This window comes from Acomys minous (assembly GCF_964271855.1).
Source record: "Acomys minous genome assembly, chromosome: 2".
Lineage (NCBI taxonomy): Eukaryota > Metazoa > Chordata > Mammalia > Rodentia > Muridae > Acomys > Acomys minous.
The window spans coordinates 89,109,994-89,130,798 of NC_140484.1; the positions used below are offsets into that span (position 1 = coordinate 89,109,994).

Genomic DNA, 20,805 nt, shown 5'->3' on the forward strand with positions numbered 1-20,805 from the left:
TGAGATTTAAGCATCCCTCCTTGGGCTCTCCTTGTTACTTCTCTTCTTTGGGTCTGTGAGTTGCAGTATGGTTATCCTGTACCACATGGCTAAAATCAACTTATAAGTGGGTTTCTGGGTTTTGGGTTACCTCCCTGAGGATGATCTTTTCTAGTTCCTTCCATTTGTTGTAAATCTCATGATTTCCTTGGTATATTTACACACTAGAATACTCCCCATAGTTTTTTTTTTTAATAGTTCTAAACCTGTTTAAAAATCCAAAGTCTGAGTGTCACCTGAGATCCAAGGCAAACTGTGAGCTACTGTAAAAAGTTAAAAACAAGTTATAGTATTATAAAAGTAAAAACAAATGACATAGTATTAGCATCCCCATTCCGGAGAGGAGGTGTGGGTTTGGACTGAAGAAGAACCAAAACTTACAGCTGCGTATCAGGTATCATCTGGGCTGCAACGGGCTTGGGTAGCCCTGCCCCTCCAGCTTTCCTGACCACCCGCCCCCCCCCCCCATCAGCTCCATTCCATCCATGAAGCTGTCCTTGGTAGATAGCTCATGACCCATGTCTCTCCAGCACCCTAGGGTCCCCATAGCAGCTTCATCTTCCCCCTCATAGCTTCATGTGGTAGCGTCTCAGGCATTCTCCTTGCAGAAATTTTGACTCAGCCGTTCGTTGCCTAGCCTCGCCAGCTCTCAAGAGCCAGAAAGAAAACTCCATGGCTTCATCGATCTTAAATATTCCGTGCCGCAAGACCAGTACGATGTGGACAATATTGCCAAGTTCTGCTGCCAGCTGGGAACAGACCTTTGCCCTTTCAGTTGCGGTTATAGTGGTTTCTTGGTGTCTGAATCTGCAGTCGCTTTCCTAGACAGTTGTTTGTGCACGGGGAAGGCCTTCTATAGTTCCTTTGCTGTGGTTTTGTTGTGGAGCAGGTTTCTTTCTACCACTTATTTTCTTTAAGCACCTTAACTTCAACTACCCAAGCGCTTTTCCTCCAACAAACTCCCTTTTCTTATCCTCCTGCCCCACCTATTCTTTTTCACTGTATATGCGTGGGGAGCAGTAACCACACCCTAACCTGAGTGCTCTTCTGCCTTGAAATTTCCTTTACCAAACACATCAGTCCATGTCTTAGGACTTAGGGTCTTATCGCTGTGAAGAGACGCTATGACCACAGTGAGTCTTATAAAGGAAAACATGTAATTGGGTTTGGCAGTTCAGAGGTTTAGTTCATTTTCTTCATGGTGGGGAGCATGGTGACACGTAGGCAGGCATGGCGCTGGAAAAGGAGCTGAGTGTTCTGTATCTGGATCCATGGGCAGCAGGAACAGAGAGTGAAATTGAGCGTGGCTGAAGCGTCTGTGACCTCAAAGCCTACTCCCAGTGACATACGTCCCCCAGCAAGGCCACACCTACTAATCGTGTACCTCCCTCTGGGCCTCTCGGGTCATTTTCATTCAGACCAGCCCAGTCCATCCTCCAACACACACACATGGCCTTGGACTCTACATAGCCGTGGCTATCCTGGAACTCAGGATTAGACCAGGCTGGCCTGGAACTCACAGATGCACCTGGTTCTGTCCCCTGAGTGCTGGGATTAAAGGTGTGTGTCACCATGCCCTGCAGTCCTTCACTCTTTCAGGACATGGGCAGAAGGCAGCCAAGGTTTTTGCCAGAATGTAGCGAGCATGATCTCTTGGCCTGTTCCTGATGGAGCCAGGCCTCCCCAACCCCAGACATCATGAGCCATGCTTTCATGAGCCATGCTTTCATGAGCCATGCTTTCATGAGCCATGCTTTTCATGAGCCATGCTTTCATGAGCCATGCTTTCATGAGCCATGCTTTTCATGAGCCATGCTTTTATGAGCCATGCTTTTCATGAGCCATGCTTTCATGAGCCATGCTTTCATGAGCCATGCTTTCACTATCCACAATTCTCTACACATTTCTTGTTCTCCAAAATCCCACCAGAATGATGCATTAATCTCTGCCTGCACCTTTCTTGGTTTTCCTTTCTATCCTGGAGTTCCAAGCACTTCCCTGCCCCTGCAAACCAGTTCAAGAGGCCTGAGCAAGGAGGAGTAGTATATCCCACCACTGGCTGTTCCTGGTACCAGTTTCCTAAGTTAGTTACTTTTCTGGTCTCTGTGACGAAATGACTGGCAATGATAGTGGGGAGGTCACAATCCCACAGCCCACTGGCAGAGCCAAGGATGGGTAAACTCTGACAAAAAGAATCCTGTGATGCACGCTTTTGATTCCAGTACTCAGGAGGCAGGCGCAGGTGGATCGCTGTGAGTTCGAGGCCAGCCTGGTCTACAAAGAGAGTCCAGGACAGCCAGGTCTGCACAGAGAAACTCTGTCTCGAAAAACAAACAAACAAACAAGAATCCTGCCACAGGAGAAGCAGGAGGAGGCACCAGGTACGCAGAAACAACAACTGTGATAGCAGGAACCCCCGAGGAAGGGAGCCATTTACGACTGGCACTCAAAGTCCATGGCATCATGGGGACCGTACATTGTCCCCTCCTTGTGTCACCGTGAACATTTCAGACATCAAGGGGTAAAGCTGATCTGTGTAGGATGAGTGACAAGACGGAGTGGTACTCCGGAGAGCCTGACCTGTGGCTGCCATCAATTTTAGCATTGACAAGGATCAGCTTGAGTTCTATATTACACTGATGAGCACTAAAACCCAATCTGATTTTGCCAAAAGGGTCCCATTTGGTGTGGCAGCTCACACCGGTGAGACCGGGAGAAGTCATGACTTTCCGTACAATATGCGTTGGGACTCTGCAGGGGACACATAGTGCCTGTGGAGTACAGAGGACAACTCCTAGGAATTGGCTCTCTTTCCATCTCCCTCCCTCTCCCCTCCCCCACCTCTCTCCCCCCTCAGTGTGAGTCCCGGGGATTGGACTGAGGCTTGGTGGCAAGAACCTTTACATGCTGAGCCATTTTTCTGGCCCATCAATTTGCATGTTCTAAAGTGAGATCTCTGAAATTTTTATGGCAAAACACCAAAAGGGTTATATGCACGCGAAGTGTTCTACTGGTTGATTGTTTCTGGATGGCTCGTATTCTTGAGGTGGTGGTCATTATTGAATTTAGACAAGAGTCCCTCCACTATACACCTGGTGAGGCATGTGGGGAATCTTTGTCATAGTCCTTTGGGAGTAGTCATGGCTTATAGGGGTTACCTTGATTAGGGAATGGCTAGAAACAAACTCATAAATGCTTTAGGGGTGTCTTTACCCTGAGTGGGAGGAGGGTGCTGTTGGATGTTGCCGTCCCAGCACATCGAAGTGCGGACAGCATGCTTCCTGGCAGGAAGGAGAAGAAGTGGGAAGAGGCAACCTAGATTCATGCAGACATGAGCGTGCAAGACTCAGGCATCAACTGGGATAGACACCACAAGGCTAGCTAATGCTAACAGGCAGATAGACTCCAGAGTTGCGGGGAGCCAAAAACTGCAAGCACTGGTGACCAGGAGGGTGGCTTCCTACAGGAGCAATGTTGGACTCTCAGGCTGGGTGGGCAGGAGTCTTAGGACTGCCAAGAACGGCGGGAGATGCTGTTATAAAGAGGGATGTGGTCTCAGAGCTATCCTTCTTGCCCACCTTCAAGCCTTCCCCATCTCTCTCAAACAGGGCTCTCGGAAAACAGCCTAGACTCTCTGGTGTTTGAGTCCCTCATCCCCAAGCCCATCCTGCAGCGCTACGTGTCCCTGCTGATAGAGCACCGGCGCATCATCCTGTCGGGCCCCAGCGGCACTGGGAAAACCTACCTGGCCAACAGGCTCTCTGAGTACGTGGTACTTAGGGAGGGACGGGAGTTGACAGACGGCGTCATTGCCACCTTTAATGTCGACCACAAGTCCAGCAAGGTAAGGGGGTCGTCCTGCGCCTGCTGCACGTGGGCTGTTTTAATACTCCTGATACCACTACTATAAGCCCTCCATCTTAGAAAGCCGGGACAGGAGTTCAGAATGGGGCTTGCAGAAAGGAATACCATGAGTCAGATCCTGCCAGCTAGGAGCTCCATCTGGGGCAAGTCAATCCTGTCCACTTATGACCCTCAGTGATAGCTCCTCCAGATATGTCCAGATCACCAAAAACATATCATGTGCCTACTGGGTGTTAGTATTTTTCCCCCCAAATAAAAACCTTTTATGAGCCAACAGTACCACCAGTAACAACGATCAAGGCTGGTTGGCATTGATGATGTCTGTCCCACGAGCAGCAGACCGTCCTCACAGAGCCCGTCAAGAACTAGTTGTCTTTGTCTCCGTCTTACAGGGCCGACAACAGCAGCTTTAAGGACATTTGTCACATGTCTGACGCAGTTCAGACTATACTAAGTGTTGGTCCTGGGGCTTAGGTTGAGATCTCAGAGCCCTGTGCATGGCCAGCTCCATGGCCTCACATAGTGAGCGGTGGGGACTTGGTAGATGGAGTCTGACCTGGTTCTTGCTGGGAGACTGTGAAGGGTTTTTTACAATGTCCTTCATTTGTTTGTTCATTCATCCGTCCTTTCATACATACATACATACATACATACATACATACACACACATACAGTGAAAGCCTGTGATTTCTAGCTCTGTTCAGTGTTGCACAGTACACCCGGGGAATCAAAGGTGACTTAGAAAGGGCTCCTTTGCCTTATGAGTTGCCTCATGCACCTGAGAGAATTAGATCTCATGCCTCAGTCACTGTTCCCATGGTTGCAGGCCCTGCCTCGACTCCCCTTCAGAGGCTCTGGAAAGCTGTCCTTGGTGCTGTACCATCCTTTCTGTCTTTTCCTGAAGGGTAGCCCTGACCCAGCTCTTACTGGGCTGTTCCCACCTCCAGTCAAGACAACCCTCAAGGTTCAGTGGCAGCAGGTCATTGACAGGTCCCTAGGCACACGCATTCTCCTGCCCCTGCATGCCCTCCTGTGTTTCAGAGCACCACCCAGCAGTACTTGTGCATGGCTGGGGCCTCTTCTGCTCCAGTGGTTTCTGCAGAACTAGCCCCTCAGGAGGGAGCTCTGGAGACAGCTAAGGATGAGACACCTGCATTCAGAAGCCTCCTGGGAAATTAGCATGGTAGCCAAGAAATGATAGCTTCCTAAAGAAGTGCTTGAGTAAGGATTAGAAACTGGACCTATAGGCTGGGATGTGGGCTCAGTCAGTAAAGAACTGGCAACAAAGATCTGAGTTTGATCCCCAGAATCCACATTAAAAAAAAAAGAAGGCTGGGTTTGTTGGCCTGTTTATAATCCCAGCACTGGAAAGGTAGAGACAGAAAGATGCCTGAGGTTTGGAAGATAGACAGCCTAGCCTGCTTGGCGAAAGAGACCCTGTCTTAAAGCACAAGGTGGGGATGGGGGGTCTGGAGTGGTTAAGAACACTGCCTGCTCTTCCAAAGGACCCAGGTTCAATTCCCGGCACCCACATGGCAGCTCACGGCTGACATCCTCACACCAATGCACATAAATTTAAATTAAATGAAATATTAAAAAAAAAAAAAGCACAAGGTGGATGGTACCTAAGGAATAACACCGATGTTTGCTCTCTGGCCTGCACTTACAGGTCTGTGTATGCAGATGCATACATATGCCTGTGTGCACATGCACAGAGGGGGAAAAACAAAGAGACCTTGAGCACAAATTTTATAAGTGCCAAGAGGAAGGCTTTACCATGCCCACAGCATCCCCGTGGTACCCCACTGATGCCCTGTGACAGATAGGTTCTCAGGTTGTGTCCACGGCGTGACTTCGTAAGGGAGACCTTCTTCCTGCCTTGGCCTTGCTCAGTGAAGGCCCGGAGCTTGTGGGTTTCCCCGACTCCAAGCTCATAATGCTGCGCTCCGTAGGAACTGCGCCAGTATCTGTCCAACCTGGCCGACCAGTGCAACAGCGAGAACAATGCCGTGGACATGCCTCTGGTCATCATCCTGGACAACCTGCACCACGTGAGCTCTCTGGGAGAGATCTTCAACGGGCTGCTTAACTGCAAATACCATAAATGGTAAAGGCTAGTCCTCAGGGGTGGGTGGGGAGGGTGAGGTGGGGGGTGGGGGAGGGGGCATGCTGGTGAACCAGGCCAGCATGACAGTGATGTGCTGAATATGCAGCTAGAGGTGGGGGGGGTGGGGGGGGATGAGAGGGGAGGCAGCCACCCCTCCACGGGCAGTTCTCCAGCTCACCCCTGACTCCAAGCTTCTCACCTTGTGCATCCTGCAGCCCTTACATCATCGGCACGATGAACCAGGCTACCTCTTCCACTCCCAACCTCCAGCTTCATCATAACTTCAGGTAAGATATCCCGCCCCTCGCGCCAGCAGATGGAGAGCACAGAGAAAGGAAAAAGAAAGGCTGGGCGCTCAGCCGCCTCAGAGCATCTGCTGCGTGCTAGACTTTGTGCTGGGCGTTTTCTCTGGCTCACCTTGCCTCACTCAGTTCTCACAGCGGCCTTACGTAATTCCATTTACCTTTGTGTTTACAATGAAGAAACGGAGGCTCAGGGAACCTGGTGACTGAGTCAGAACAGAAGCCTGCACTCTGGTCTCTGTGACTCTCAGTCACTGGCCAGTGTGAGAGAGGCAGCTGTGGCCATATGTGCCTGTTTCTGTGCAGTGTGAGCCGTGGCAGCCCCTACCTTTAAATGTCCCCACTTGGCAGGGTCTGGGGACCTGCCAGTTCTATCTGCTGTGAATCCCTAATGGCTGGGTGCCCCTCCAAGGATAGTCTAGCTCCATGCAAAATGGCGATACTGCTTGCCCTGGCACCGCTCAGCACCTCGCTCCATGCCCTCAACCCTGCTTGTACCTCCAGATGGGAGGCAGACCTCATCACCTTAGTCTAGACCCTGAACACATTTTCTCTGGCCACCATGCAGGCCTCCCTCTAAGATGAATTAAATGCGACCTCCACCTCAACGAGTGCGCTCACCTTCCGTTTCCACACATTTCGGGGTTTTTTGTTTTGTTTTGTTTTAATGAGACAGGGTTTCTCTGTGTAGCCTTGGCTGTCCTGGACTTGCTTTGTAGACCAGGCTGGCCTCGAACTCACAGCGATCCGCCTGCCTCTGCCTCCCGAGTGCTAGGATTAAAGGCATGCACCACCATGCCCGGCTACACTTGGGGTTTTGAGGCTTGCCATGCTTGCTGGGCACCCTTGTGGTTGAAAGGGCATTCCTTGACTCCCCTAGGTGGGTGCTTTGTGCCAACCACACAGAGCCTGTAAAAGGTTTCCTCGGCCGCTTCCTGAGGCGGAAGCTCATGGAAACGGAGATCAGTGGGCGGGTGCGCAACACGGAGCTGGTGAAAATCATCAACTGGATCCCCAAGGTCTGGCATCACCTCAACCGCTTCCTGGAGGCCCACAGCTCCTCGGATGTCACCATCGGTAGGTGGGAGGCCAGGCGCGCTGGGGCAAGCGGCTGGGTAGAAGGAGTGGGTAGTAATTTCCAGAGAACCCTGGCTCCCTCAAGGATTATCCTCTGGGTCCTGGCTAGGACAGTACTCAGCAGAGATGTCACACTGTCCTCAGAGATAGATCAAGAAGGGCAGAGGGATACCTCAAGCCATCAGTCCCACCACTGCTTAGAGAAAGCGGTATCCCTCCAGTGAGAAAAGCTTAGACTAGGAAGTCTCCTGACACCAGCCTACAGCAGTTCAGTCCTGACATGTCTCATCGTGGCCCCCAGGTCCCCGGCTCTTCCTGTCATGTCCCATCGACGTGGATGGCTCCAGAGTGTGGTTCACTGACCTGTGGAACTACTCCATCATCCCCTACCTCCTGGAAGCTGTCAGAGAAGGACTCCAGGTGAGACGCATGCTCCCTTTGGCTTCCTCAGACTTTGAGCACCCGTGCTAGGGACCCTGTGTGGCCCTCAGTGTGGCACAGGATTCGTAAGTCTTGGCTCAGCTGCTTAATAGTTGGGTGATGCCAGACAGAGCATCTCACTATAGGGAAGATAACAGCATCATTCTGCCACAAGGAGTTGTAAGGATTAAGCAAAACCATGACCATCAACCCTCCAGCACAGGGATACGAAACGAAACCAGATGCGGGCATAGCACCCCATAATTTGCTTATCTCTCTAATGTGTTTCAAGTCTTGGGTTAGACCTAAGATCTGGGCAGATCTTATTGCTATCATTTTTTTTTCTTTTCTTTTCTTTTCTTTTTTTTGTGGAGATAGCATTTCTCTGTGTAGCCTTGGCTGTTCTTGTAGACCAGGCTATCCTCAAACCCACAGAGATCCACCTGTGTCTGCCTGCTTGAGTGCTGGGATTACAGGCATGCCCCACAGCGCCCAACTTTGTTATCATTTTTCAGGAGGAGAAAACTGAGGCCCAAAGGTTATACAAACAAAGCTTCCACTAGGCAGAATAGTAGAGTCCTAAAATCCTCCGCTTGGGAAGTTGAGAGAGGTAGGGCGTGTGTTCAAGGCTGCACTGGTAGAGTACTTACTCAGCACAAGTAAGACCCTGGCTTCTCTCTGAGGCACATCGGAGCTCAGAGGATCTGGAGTTTGAATCCTTACCTTCTGAACTTTATCCTAGATGCTTAGGCCTATCGCCTACCTGTCTTCAGGACTCTTCACAGGTAGCTCTGGGTCTTTTCTGGCTGCACATCCCTCCCGTTCAGCAGCATCTGGAGCATCCACTGCTGACACTCAGCTTAGGAGTTACTAAGGGTGTATTTCTTCATCGCAGCTTGGCATGCTTTGATGGTTATCTGGAGGAACTCCTGCTGCCCCTTTGCCCACCCCATCCCCCGAGTCTTCCCATTTGTGTTCTCTCTGCCCTAACTTGACTTTCTGATAAAGGAAAGGGAATGACTTCAGTCAGGTGGAAGACGTCAGAAGCTGCTGAGCAAAGATCTCCAAGCTGGCACAGAGCATTCTTTTTTGTGTGTGTGGGGTGGGGATTGGATTTTTGAGACAGGGTTTCTCTGTGCAGCCTTGGCTGCCTTGGACTTGCTCTGTAGACCAGGCTGGCCTCAAACTCACAGAGATCCACCTGCTTCTGCCTCCCGAGTGCTGGGATTAAAGGTGTGCGCCACCACCGCCCAGCTGCACCACCATTCTTGAGCTGGCCTGTTGGTTCCCCAGTGGCTGGAGGTACCAAAGCCCCTCCCATGTGGAGCTGAACTGACAGGGAGACTTCAGGCATAGCTTGGGATGACACCTTGCACTTGCTTCTGCTCGGGGAGCCATTGCACGAGGGACATCACTTCTTCCCACCAAGAGCAAGGCCACAGGTGGGAGGAGCTTCAGAGTGGCTGCTGAACAGCCTGCCTCTGGCAGGGGGCAAGCAGATGTGCCACCATGGCGTCTTAGAGGTCATCTGATGGACATGTCTTCAGTGAGGAAGCAGTGAAGGGAGACAGCTAAGTCAGGACTACCTGTCCTAAATCTCCCAGCTCTGCCTTGTGAGTGAGTGCAGGAGGCAGCTCTGGAGGCTGCTGCTTCCTAAGGAATTGCCGTGTTCTCCTTGCCAGGGTTTAGGTGAAAGTTTGAGGTTCAGGAGGCCTTGGCATCTGCCAGACATTGCACCCCTGACACCCCCGCAGCCCTGTGAGTTTACAGGAGAGGAAACCAAGGGCAGCCGAAGCTTGGACCTTATCCCAGTTCCCTCAGCAGACCATGGTGACTGAGTGACCATATGACAGCCAGCCCAGGATCTCCTAAGACTCAGAAGGAGACTGTTGTAGGTAGCCAGGGAACAAAAGTATTGGTTGAGTTTGGATGAGTTTGTGTTGTTGTTTTAAGAACAGTGTCTCCTACAGTACAAGCTGGCCTTGAAGTCCTGATCTTCCTGCCTCAGACTCTGGCATGTAAGAATTGTAGACATGGGCTACCACAATGTGTTTGTTTTGCTTTTTTGTTTTGTTGTTGTTATTTGATATAGGGTCTCTCTGTGTAGACCAGCCTGGCCTTGAACTCACAGAGATCTGCCCACCTCTGCCCTCTGAGTGCTGGCATTAAAGGTGTGCACTACTATGCCCAGTTTAGTGTTAGATTTTATGGCAGAGTTCTGCATGTGGCTTCTTCACTTGATAAGAGAAGTCCTTTTTTAAAGCAAACAAACTCATTTCAATTCCTCTCTCTCCTGAGGCTTCCTCTGAGGGCAAGCTCAGTGTGTACCATGCGCTGTCTGGGGTCCCTCACGCCTCACCTCACCCTGCACAGTGGCCATCAGGAGAGCACACTGCTGTTCAGAGAATGTGTGCCCTTCCTTGGCCAACGCTATGAACCGAAAAGAGGTGGAGACCCAAGAATAGGTTCCAAAGGGGCTGTCGCATATAATGAGTTAGGGACGGGGCTGCCATGGGGAGTGCGGGGACTGGGTAAGAACACAGGAACCTCTTTCTGCTGATGTCAGCCTTTACCATCAGACTCAGGCAATCCTTGCCTAGAGGAAACACAGCATCGCCCCCTAGTGGATAAAGCACAGTTCAGCATGTTCAGGCTGTAGTGTCTTTTCTGTAGTGGGGTGTTATGTGTATGTGTGTTATGTACGTATGTGTGTACATGTAAGTAAGTGCCTAGAAGTGCTTCCTAAATGTGCCTGTTCGTCCTGCCATGCATATCCAAGAGCCCTGTGCTTCTCATGGGGTCAGAAGTCTCACAGCCCAAATGTTAGTTTCCAGTGTCTTGGCTTCTGTTGTCCCATCACCTAGCATTCTTACTGACCAAGTAGGACAACAGCTTTCCTCTCCTGCCCTGGGGAAAGTGAAGGTCTGCCTGCCCAGCTGTCCCTCCACTGCCCTCCAGAGTCTGCAGTAGAGCCCGGATGCTTTGCATCACTTCCTTTGCTTGTGTCCAACTGACTCATGGCCACCTGGCCTTGACCATGTCCTGTGGAATGTAGGAAGGCTTGTAAAGGTGTTTTCTGTTCTTACAGCTAATGTTTGCTGTACCTACGTACACTTACCTTATGACTCGGACCGCAGTCCTGCTCCGCTTCGTCATCAGAAATACTTGCCAAAGTGTCTGGTGTCTGCAGGGTGGAGCAGTTCAGAAAACCTACTCTTCTGATGGCAGGGACAGGACAGGAGCAGTGGAGGGACACTCAGAGACCTTTCCTCAGTTACCAAGGCCCCCTGACACCCTGGGTAGTCTCCCATGCTAGCTTTGGCCTTCTCGTCCATAAATGGGGAAATGTGATCTATGGGACAGTTTTAGTGGTCTGGTTCTGGAAACCCAGATGTGGGGGGCTAAAAATGAAGAAGAGCAAGTGTGGACAAACCACCGGGCCTCGGAAGTGCCAGAGGCTTGCTTAGCCACAGCCTTAGTGGTTCCAGAGCCTTGATGGTCTCCTCAGAGAGCCAGTCTTGTCCCCTCAGAAGGCCTGGGAGGGAGAGGCTTCTCGTCTCAATCGTCTCCCTCAGCTGTAACTATCCCCAGCTGCTTCTGTGTCCTCTGCAGACGGGCTTGCACCTGCCTCTTCCTCAATTCCTTCCTGTTCACACTCGATTGCTTTAGGCTGTGGGACGGAGTTCAAGGACTAAGACTGCCCCAGATGGAGGGAGCTGCAGCAAAACAAAACTAGGCTAGAGGCTTAGACTGGCATGAGGGGAGACAGGAAGCTGGCACCTGAGAGGATGATGTCATAGGAGGGGCTGGAGTCACGTGAAGGAGGAAGCCACTGATACAGAGAGGTGGACTTATTTAAGGTGTGGTAGAGTGGGCGCATCCTGTGTGGAAATCTGATTCTAAGACCTGGAGTGACTCCGGTGACACAAGGAGAGGGGAGCCACCGGCGAGAGTGTGTGAGCAGGTTGGCATGCTTCTGGGGTCTGCTGCGCAGGCTGCTTTCAGGCTCCAGGTCTGCCCGAGTCACATGGTTTTGTTGGTTCAGAGAGGTTCCCAGGGTGCGGTGAGAGGAAAAGGCCCAGAGGAGGAAGCCCGAGTCCTGGGTTTGAATCCAGCTCTGCCTTCCGACTTTTCACATTGACACTGCTGTTAGGTTCTGGATCCTTCTAGCTGAGAGCCTGTGACTTGGTAAGGTGGAGTTCTGTCAGGCTAGAGCTGGGCCCACTTAAGTTCAGGTCCCAGTAGCATCTGCCTCTGCCTTTCCACTGCAGCTTTCTAAGAGAGTGGACACATGGACACATGCGCGCGCACACACACACACACCACACACACACACACACACACACACACACACACACACACACACACAGGGAGGTGGTGTCTGGAATGTTCCGTCTACATACCCTGAAGTTACTGTAGAAATACCTTTTTATAGCCCAGACAGCCCCGCCCTGCCCTGCCCTGTCTGTGAGCATGCCCTATCACGTCTGCTTTGATGCCAGTGGCCAGTGAGTAGCACACCTGATCTGTGATGGCTCTTCTCCTTCCTGGGGCTGCCCCCCCCCTCATCTGTCAACCATGGGAGTGATGCTTCTATTAGGACACCGTACTGTTTGCTCCTCAGCACCTGGCACCCAGAACACTGTCAGGCGTGGCCTGCAAGGAAAACAGCCGCACTAGACCTAGCAGCGTAGTGGTTAAGAGCCTCACTGCAAGAAGTGACCCAGCCTAGGGTTCCATTCTTTGAAGAATATATATATTTCACAGGGCTGTCAGGAACTGTCCTTAAAATTGTTGCAGGGTCAGGGCCTCAGGGCTTGAGAAAAGAAACCAGAGCAGGATATGTTGTTGGCCTTATGAAACTAAATAATGATATAGTTTGCTCTTTGGGTAATAAATCAGTTACCATGGTGGACAAGTCTGAAACTCCTGAACCAGCAAAGGCCTCATCTCTCAGTTGCCTGAGCACAGTGTCTTCTTCTAGTGTTGTGCTTAACAAGAGACCCCACAAAAACACCCTGAGAGTCAGACAAACTTTAAAATGAGGGTTCAGAGGCCAGGGACATGGCTTAGCTGTTCAAATGCTTGTCACAGAAGTAGCAAGGAAGAGGACCACAGTTCAGACTCCTAGAAGCCAATTAATTCCCAATGAATGTGGTGCCCCACTTGTAACGCCATGCTCAGAGGGCAGAAATGGGATGCTGAGAGAAACCAACAGGTAGACCAGCTGACTTATGCAGCTCTGGGCTCAGCTGAGCATCTGCCTCAATGACAGCTGTGTGCGAGGCAGTGAGCAAGATTGGGCCTCCTCATGCACACTTGCATGCATGTGGATACACACACACACACACCATACTTGTACACACACATATACACACACATATACATACACACACAAAACGGTTCATTTCTTCAGGCCCATTGCTGACCCCTGCCTTGCCATATTGCTGCCCAGAACCCAGTCTGGGCCAGAGGCCCTGTCTGAGTGGGCTTGCCCAGTGAAATTCTAGAGGTAGCTTGTGAAGGCTAATAGAGCCTGGCTCTTTCCAACCCAACCCTCAGTGGGCTCGTGGTGGAAGTGTGAAATTGGCCACAGTAGAAATATTCACACCCATCAGATGGTTGCTTGGCTCCTGGGAGGCAGTCCATCAAGTTGACCCAGCAATGCCAGGAGACCAGCGCCTTGCACAGTGAGTTTGCAGCAGTGTCGAGAGTGAGCCCAAGCCACTGAGACCCCAGAGCCTGCCACCATAGCCTCTAGTCCCCCGCTCAGGATACTACTTGAGCCATAAAGCTGGTTGAAGCGGTTTTTCATCAAGCTACAAAAGCGGGGCCGCATGAGAGTCTCAGACTGTGCCCTTCCTGTCTCTTTACAGCTCTATGGAAGGCGCGCACCCTGGGAGGACCCCGCCAAATGGGTAATGGATACCTACCCATGGGCTGCCAGCCCACAGCAGCACGAGTGGCCTCCGCTCCTGCAGCTACGGCCTGAGGACGTGGGGTTCGATGGCTACTCCCTGCCTCGGGAGGGCCCGACAAGCAAACAGGTGCCCCCCAGTGATGCTGAAGGAGACCCGCTGGTGAGTTGACAGCACTCAGTGACTGAAGTCATGGACTGGGTGTGAGGCAAAGCTCTCTGGGAATAGGGCATGACAAAGCCTTGCTGTGGAGGGCTGGACTCACCCACTAATGGCGGTGATTTTCTCCGGTATCTTTTTCCATGGTGTTAATTTTTTTATTAAGACCTTTAGCTCCGTCCTCCCTCCATACCCCTTGAAGTTTTTCTGGTGTAAGGTTAAAAGTTTGATTTTTTTTTCTCTATCCCTTTGAATGTTCTTACACATGTTCTCTTCCCCACTGTGTGTCCTCTTTTGAAATGTCACCACTGTATATTGTCCTATAGAGCAAGGGAACACAAGGGCATGCTCTAGACTTGGCACCAAAGCCAGACAATGAGAGATTTGTAAGAGCAGGAGACACGGGAAGAAGACTGACAGCCCTAACCCAGCTCTCCTGGCTAGTGAGAGAAGACTGAGCCAAGTTTTGCTAGGAGAACCACATCCCCACCCCATTAAATAAATAAAGGAAGGAAGGAAGGAGGAAAGGAGTATAGACCGTGGGTAGCAATGATAAGGCCCCAATCACTTCAATAATTCTCTACTAATACAAGACTTGTCCATAGTCATCCTGTTAAGTTATATTGCACTCATCAAAAAGACATAAAATGAAGTAGCAAATGTGCCCAAGGCCCTATGTGTATATGACTGTCATCCCGCCCGAAATGCACGCTAGCTTCCATGGCTGCTACAACAAAAGTCCAGCAAAGAGCACTGCTTGCATCATTACTTAATGGGAGAGAGTGCTCTCAAGAAGGACAGCCAAAGCAGCTCGTTCCAGCCCTCAGCCCTCGTGGTGTGCCAGTGTACTAAATAAACACCAGCACGTGACCTGGGCTGTCCGAGTCCCACCAGTAGGTGCCTTGGCACAGCCACACTATTGAAGCTGTGAATAGAAGCTGCTTAGAAGAATTCAATGCTGCGATCCTGCATGTGGCCTGAAGGTCATGGCCAAGGTCACAGGGGTCTTACTGAAGTCAAGCAAGCTCATCATGTCATGTCTTACGTAAAAGTGGGACTTGGGAAATCATGCAGTGTAAGGCGTTTGGCTCAAACTTGGAAAGTGCACGGCCCTCTCAGAACAAACCCAGACCCCTGAAGGGGGTTATGATGGCCCAAACACCCCTGTACCAATCAGATGCCTGGCATATCTCTCTCTGCCTAAGGCCACGGGGCGCTCTTGTGGTAGCTCTCTTCCTTACTGATGGCTCCCCCATGAGAACGAGTCCTTCCTTTTAGCTGAACTGACTAGCTTTTACCCCAGAACCGTACACTCTGGGCGCTGGGGGTGTCTGGTAAGCCAGCGAGCACTCTTACTGCTGAGGACTGGCCGCTGTATCAGTGCCATCACAGCCTTCCCTCTTCCTCGGTTCTGGTGCTGCACATAGAGAGCAGCTGGTGGGTGGGGGAGGGGCGACCAGCCTGGTTCCCCAAGGGAGATTCTGCCCAGCATCTGGAGGGCAACTGGCTTCATAGTCTGCTATGACAGCCTTCTCCTTAGCCCAGAGAGGCCCTTCCTCCTGACTTACTTGCTATATGAAATACAAAATACAGTCTGTAATTATAAGTAAAAATCAAAGATATTTCTGACTGTACCTCTCTGTTCCCACAATATGGCCAGTACAGAATATGCAGCTGAGGGAGGTTAGGAACAAAGTCTTCCTTCCGCTTGAGGTAAAGGTGACAGACAACAGCTCACACTCCTAAAGTTTGCTCGGTCCAAGGTGGCCCGCTCCTGAGTGGTCGGCACACCCTTTCCTTTGCTTCCCGAGAGATAAGCCCTGTGTCCAGTCCACCCACCCATGGAGGCGTGGGTGCTTTCGTGTTTGAAGTGGTGCATACCTCTGCAAACTGTTGGCCCTGAAGCTTCGCTCCTGGCAAGCTGCTCCTCCCCTTCCTGAAGGCTACGGCAGTTGCCTGAAGCCCCCGGGCCTCAGATGTCAAACCTTCCCCGGGTTCCACAAGCCACAGCTGTGGGATGGCATTGGTAGGGCTTTGTCACTCAACCCACACCTCAACGTGATGGGCGGGAACTGTTCATACTTATATTTGGCCAGTAAGGAAATGCCACCGGAAAGGACTAAGCAACCTCTCAAGCTCGTACAGCTAGTAAGCCAGGAAGCTGGCATTTGAACCCTCTACTGTGCCCCTGTCCACAGCCTTTCCTGAGAGCTGTGAGCCCTGGGGTGAGTCTGGAGTAGGTGACAGGAGCTCCAAAGAGGCCAGGGTGGGCTTCCCAGCAAATGGACGACCACTCTCACCTCTCTGCTCTTCCCCACAGATGAACATGTTGATGAGGTTGCAGGAGGCAGCCAACTACTCCAGTCCCCAGAGCTACGACAGTGACTCCAACAGCAACAGCCATCATGACGACATCCTGGACTCGTCACTGGAGTCCACTCTGTGACTGAGGTCCCCCGCTTCTCCTCACTCCATCCCACCCGCATCCTCCATTTCATACTGAAGATGACTTCCTGAGCCAGCCCTGGCTGCCACAGCCTTGAAGCCAGGGCAGAGTGGCAGGAACGGGACACCCTCATCCCTTGCACTCTGCCCTTGCAGGAGCAGCCCAGGACCACCTCCTCTCACGGTGACAACTGTACCAGCCTCTGTTATACTCTCATTCTCGGCTTGCCTTGTTGCTGCGACCTCCGTGAGATGCTGAAGATACGTCACGGGAAAGGATCCTCACCATTAAAATATAAGGAGATTAAATGAAATTAAAAAAAAAAAATAATAATAAGATTCCACTTGGTGCCCTGTAACCCAACAGCAACCCTCCACAAGCTACCCCCAGAAAGAAAAGACTAAACCCAACTGGGAAACACAGACAACAGGGCTTCCCTCAGCACAGACCCACCAGCGTGGGTCTGGCCACCAGCACCCCAGGGCCATGCCGCCCACCCTCCGTGGAAGAATTGGTGCTAATGAGGGCACTCGCTTGGAGCGCCACCCAGGGACACCAATACACCATACAGTCTCTGTTTTCCACATGGTGCTCTCCTTCCCCGAGAGGTATTTTTGTCTATTCCAGTACACCCGTTACCCCCTCTTTCAGTCCATCAGCCCCAATTACCCAAGAGAGCAAGTAAAGAGGTGAGAATGTGAGTGAGCGGATGGGGCTAGCAACACAGAAAAGCGCGCCTGTTTCCTTCGTCTGTCTAAATGGTCAGGTTTTTGTCCGAGAACACTGTGTACTGTACGAGTGGTTCTTTGGAGAACTATCAGCCCCTGCCTGTGTCTGCCTTTTCTACCTGGTTGATTGTGCAGGTTCCTTCCTCCCTTCCCTGCCCCCCACCTTGACCAGAATTAGTCCTCTGGTGAAAGGAAGAACTAAGTAGAGTTGAGTTTGTCCCCTCCTCAGCTTGCGTTTTCAGTGTCCGTTGTCACAGGTCTGTGCCCTCTACACCTCCTATTGGGGCTGTGGGTATTTGTATCCTTGCAGATGGACGAAGACCAGGTCTCCTCTTGTGGGTAAGCCATGGACCTCGCCTTTCCTTCTTGTATCTGAGGGCTGAGAACCCCAGTTCATCACCTCAGGCATCCCAGACCCCAGCTGCAGGAGGAGTTGATGCTGCCCTCTCACCAAACACTGGCACTTTCCTCAGAACCAAGGTGACACAGCTTAGCCAGGGAAGGGCAGCCACCCTTCCCAGAATCCTGGCTGGCTGGCCCTGCCTCCGTCCTGATGAGCCTTGCCTGACCTCTTTGGTGCTGACCCCACCCCCCCTTGCAATGCCTTACTGGTTTTGTACTGACCGTGTTGATGCACATGAGTGTTGTGCCTGCCTGGGGTTGTGTGTGTGTGTCTTCCCCATCGAAGTAAACAGGGCTATAAGTCATCTATTCATAAAGAGAACACAAGTTGCCAACTTCTCATCCGAAAGACTCATTTGTGTGAATGTATGATTGTGAGAAAAAGGGGAGAGAGAGGAAGAGAGAGAGAGAGAGAGAGAGAGAGAGAGAGAGAGAGAGAGAGAGAGAGAGAAAATCTCCATTTTTAGGTTCCTGTTAGTCTCCAGCCAACAACCTCACTGGACAGTAACCCCTCAAGTCCATGCGACATTGCAAATCTATGTCCTAGGAGACGTACCCTAGTGGGCCATGTCTTCAGCACACTGGTGTCCTCCTTACCTGTATGGACATCTTTGAGTTCTTTGTGTTTTGTAGAGTCTTTCCCAGCCCCAGTGGGGGTATCTCTGTACCGATCGGGGGTTTTGATCCCGTTGTTTGTTATCCTATTCTTGAACGTTTGTTTCTTGGTCTTTTTTTTTTTTTTTTCTTACCCTAAGAGCTTGACCCAAAAATTGCTCACTTTGCTTGGAACGGCACCGCTCTTCTTCCTTGTTGGAAGGAACAAGACTGTGTCCTGTTAACTGGTAAACAGAAACATGTCCGCTCCCTGCTGCAATCCTAGACTCGGCCTTCGCTACTAGTGTGGGTGTGAGTGTGTCTTCTTCTGTTGTTTCGTTTGTAATGAAACCTTTAAGCCGTGCGTCTAGCCTGTGACAGAGAGCCAACCCCTGAGCCTTCCTGTGCCCCTCGAAGGGCAACCCTTCTCAGCCTATCTCCCAGCAACCACCGTACACTCTCATACTGTGAATTTGGGAGGTGGTAAAATCAAGTCCCTCCTTGTGCGTAGTTTTCTCAGTCACCTTAGGAGTAACCACCCCCCCCCTCGCCAATATTGTTTGGAACTATTGTCTTTAATGACACCCTCTCCCCACTCTCCAAGCCCAGACTTCTCTCCGGCCACATCCAGGCTCACAGCAGAAACCTACTGTGTACCTTACTGCCCCCTACAGGCGAACAGTAACTTAGTTACATAGCCCTTGAATGCCTCCTAGCTCAGCCGCCTTCCTGAAGCCCTGGAAAGCGGGGCTGTCTGAAAGGCGCGTTTCCTACTGGGTCATGATTTTACTTTCCTGTTGCTCAACCTTGGACAAAGTGACTTTGCAGTCACTTAGGGTTCTGTCTGAAATGCTTCCATTTTGCCTTTTTCTATAGATAGGATAAGTTTGAAATGTAAGAAATCCTATGCAACACTGATGCTGACTGAGGTACCAGTGGGAGCCAAACGTTTTCTTCCCAGGAGGCCAAGAATCACACAGTGAGATGGGAAGTCCTTTTAATTTAAGGTTTGGGGGTGGGGTGGGAGTGTGACAAGGGCAAGGCTTGCCCAGATCTTTCACTGACTTTGGGGACATTTTAAATTTTATTGTTTAATGCTCGGCTTTAAAATTCAATGTGCCCAAATTTGACCATGGCAAATCTATTTCAAAAGCAGAGCAGCCCCCAGCTTTTTGGATATCAAGTGGGAGGTTTGCTATTTTGACCTGCTTGTTTCGGGCCGAGCGGTTTATGAACATGTTCTATAAGATGTACATTTTTTTTTCATTGTAACATAGAAATTGTAAATAATCAATGAAACTGCTGCATTTTGATGACTTTTTTCTAGCCATTTTTAAAGAGAAAACTAGGAATTGAGTATTTTGTGTACGGTATGTTTCCACCACCACCCTTTTCCCTCCCTCCCTCCCTCCCTATTTAATTTTCATTTGTCATGAGGTTTTTGGGTTTGAGAACAATCCGCTGGAGATCTGCCCCCATGTCATAGAGAGTAAAGCTGATGATTGTACCAGTCTTAAATTATTCATGATTCAATAAAGTTAATGCTTATTTATTCAGATCAGTGTTTTGCCTTCTCTGTGTTCGTCTGAGACCTGCCTTGTGTTAAGCTCTTGCCAGGAAGACCCTATTCTTTCCCAGAGGCTGTAAAGCTAAGGAACCTCAAATCTGTTTAAGAGCCACCTTTGCTAGGAAGTCACCAGGAGCCACCTCTGTCCGTTTGTTTCCCTTGGAAGTCACCACCACTCACTGGAGCCCGTCAAAAGTTCAGCCATGGATCTGCCACCTTTAGGAGCCAGTGTGCCTTCTGCGAATGCCGCTTTAGCGTATCTGCCATGGCCCTCCAAATTCCCTGTCTCTGTTATCGTTCAAGATTATATGAGTTTTATTTGGATTTTTGCCTTTTGGTGTTTTTTTATTTTTGTTTTTTGTTTGTTTGTTTGTTTTTAGATATGGTCTTATGTATCTCATGCTGGTCTCAAATTCACTATTTAGCCAGGGATAACCTTGAACTTCTAATATTCCTGCCCATACCCTTCTGAATGCCACAGTTGTGAGTATGCAGTACCATGCCTGATCCCAAGGCTTGCTACATGCTCTGCAAACACTTCCCTAGAACCCAGCTGCAAGTTTGTATTTTCTGCTGTGCCTTCTTGACAATGTGATTGTTGCAGGATTGGATGCAAGGACCAAATCAGCATCTTTCTCTTCCCCTCGGGCACTGCGAATCCAAGGCGCTTTATGAAGCGTGGCTTTCTCAGAAGCTGCTGTCACTGTACTAGGTCACTCAGTACCCAGCAGCCCTCATGAGCACCCCCACCCCCTGCCTCTGTCAATCACTGCTCTCTTCACTGTTAAAATCAACTTTTTGAGCTTCTGTATGTAAGGTCATTCCTATATACCCGACTCTTCTCAAAAATCTTCTAGTTCTGTCCCTGTGGCCACAAATAATGGGATTTCACCTGTTTGTTTTAGACAGGGTCTCACTATATAGGCCAGGTGGGCCTGGAACTCACTATGTATCCCAGGTTGGCAGTGAACACATAGAGATTTGCTGGCCTCTTGTGTTCTAAGTATGCACCACCATTTGACTTTTTTTTTTTTTAGTGGCTGATTCAGCATTCTGAATTGACTATATACAAATTTTCCTCACCCCTCCTCTAACAGATAACATCTTACTTAACTCGGCAGCATAACTACTGAGAGTGTCAGGTGACATGAACTGCACATACCTCTGACAGACTGATTGTAT

The 20,805-nt window shown here is 50.4% G+C and overlaps 1 protein-coding gene across 15 annotated transcripts in view; it reads left to right on the forward strand.

The window, feature by feature from the left end:
* NAV2 (neuron navigator 2) overlaps positions 1-19,612 on the forward strand; it is a 367,465-nt gene extending 347,853 nt beyond the window's left edge. For all 15 annotated transcript variants that reach the window (XM_084772850.1, XM_084772858.1, XM_084772861.1 and 12 more), the window contains 7 exons: positions 3,648-3,883; positions 5,856-6,010; positions 6,226-6,297; positions 7,193-7,389; positions 7,691-7,809; positions 13,686-13,889; positions 16,207-19,612. In XM_084772850.1, the coding sequence (XP_084628976.1) occupies positions 3,648-3,883; positions 5,856-6,010; positions 6,226-6,297; positions 7,193-7,389; positions 7,691-7,809; positions 13,686-13,889; positions 16,207-16,332 (1,109 nt within the window). In that variant the 3' untranslated portion in view covers positions 16,333-19,612. The remainder of the gene's footprint in view (positions 1-3,647; positions 3,884-5,855; positions 6,011-6,225; positions 6,298-7,192; positions 7,390-7,690; positions 7,810-13,685; positions 13,890-16,206) is intronic.
* Positions 19,613-20,805: the final 1,193 nt, after the last annotated feature.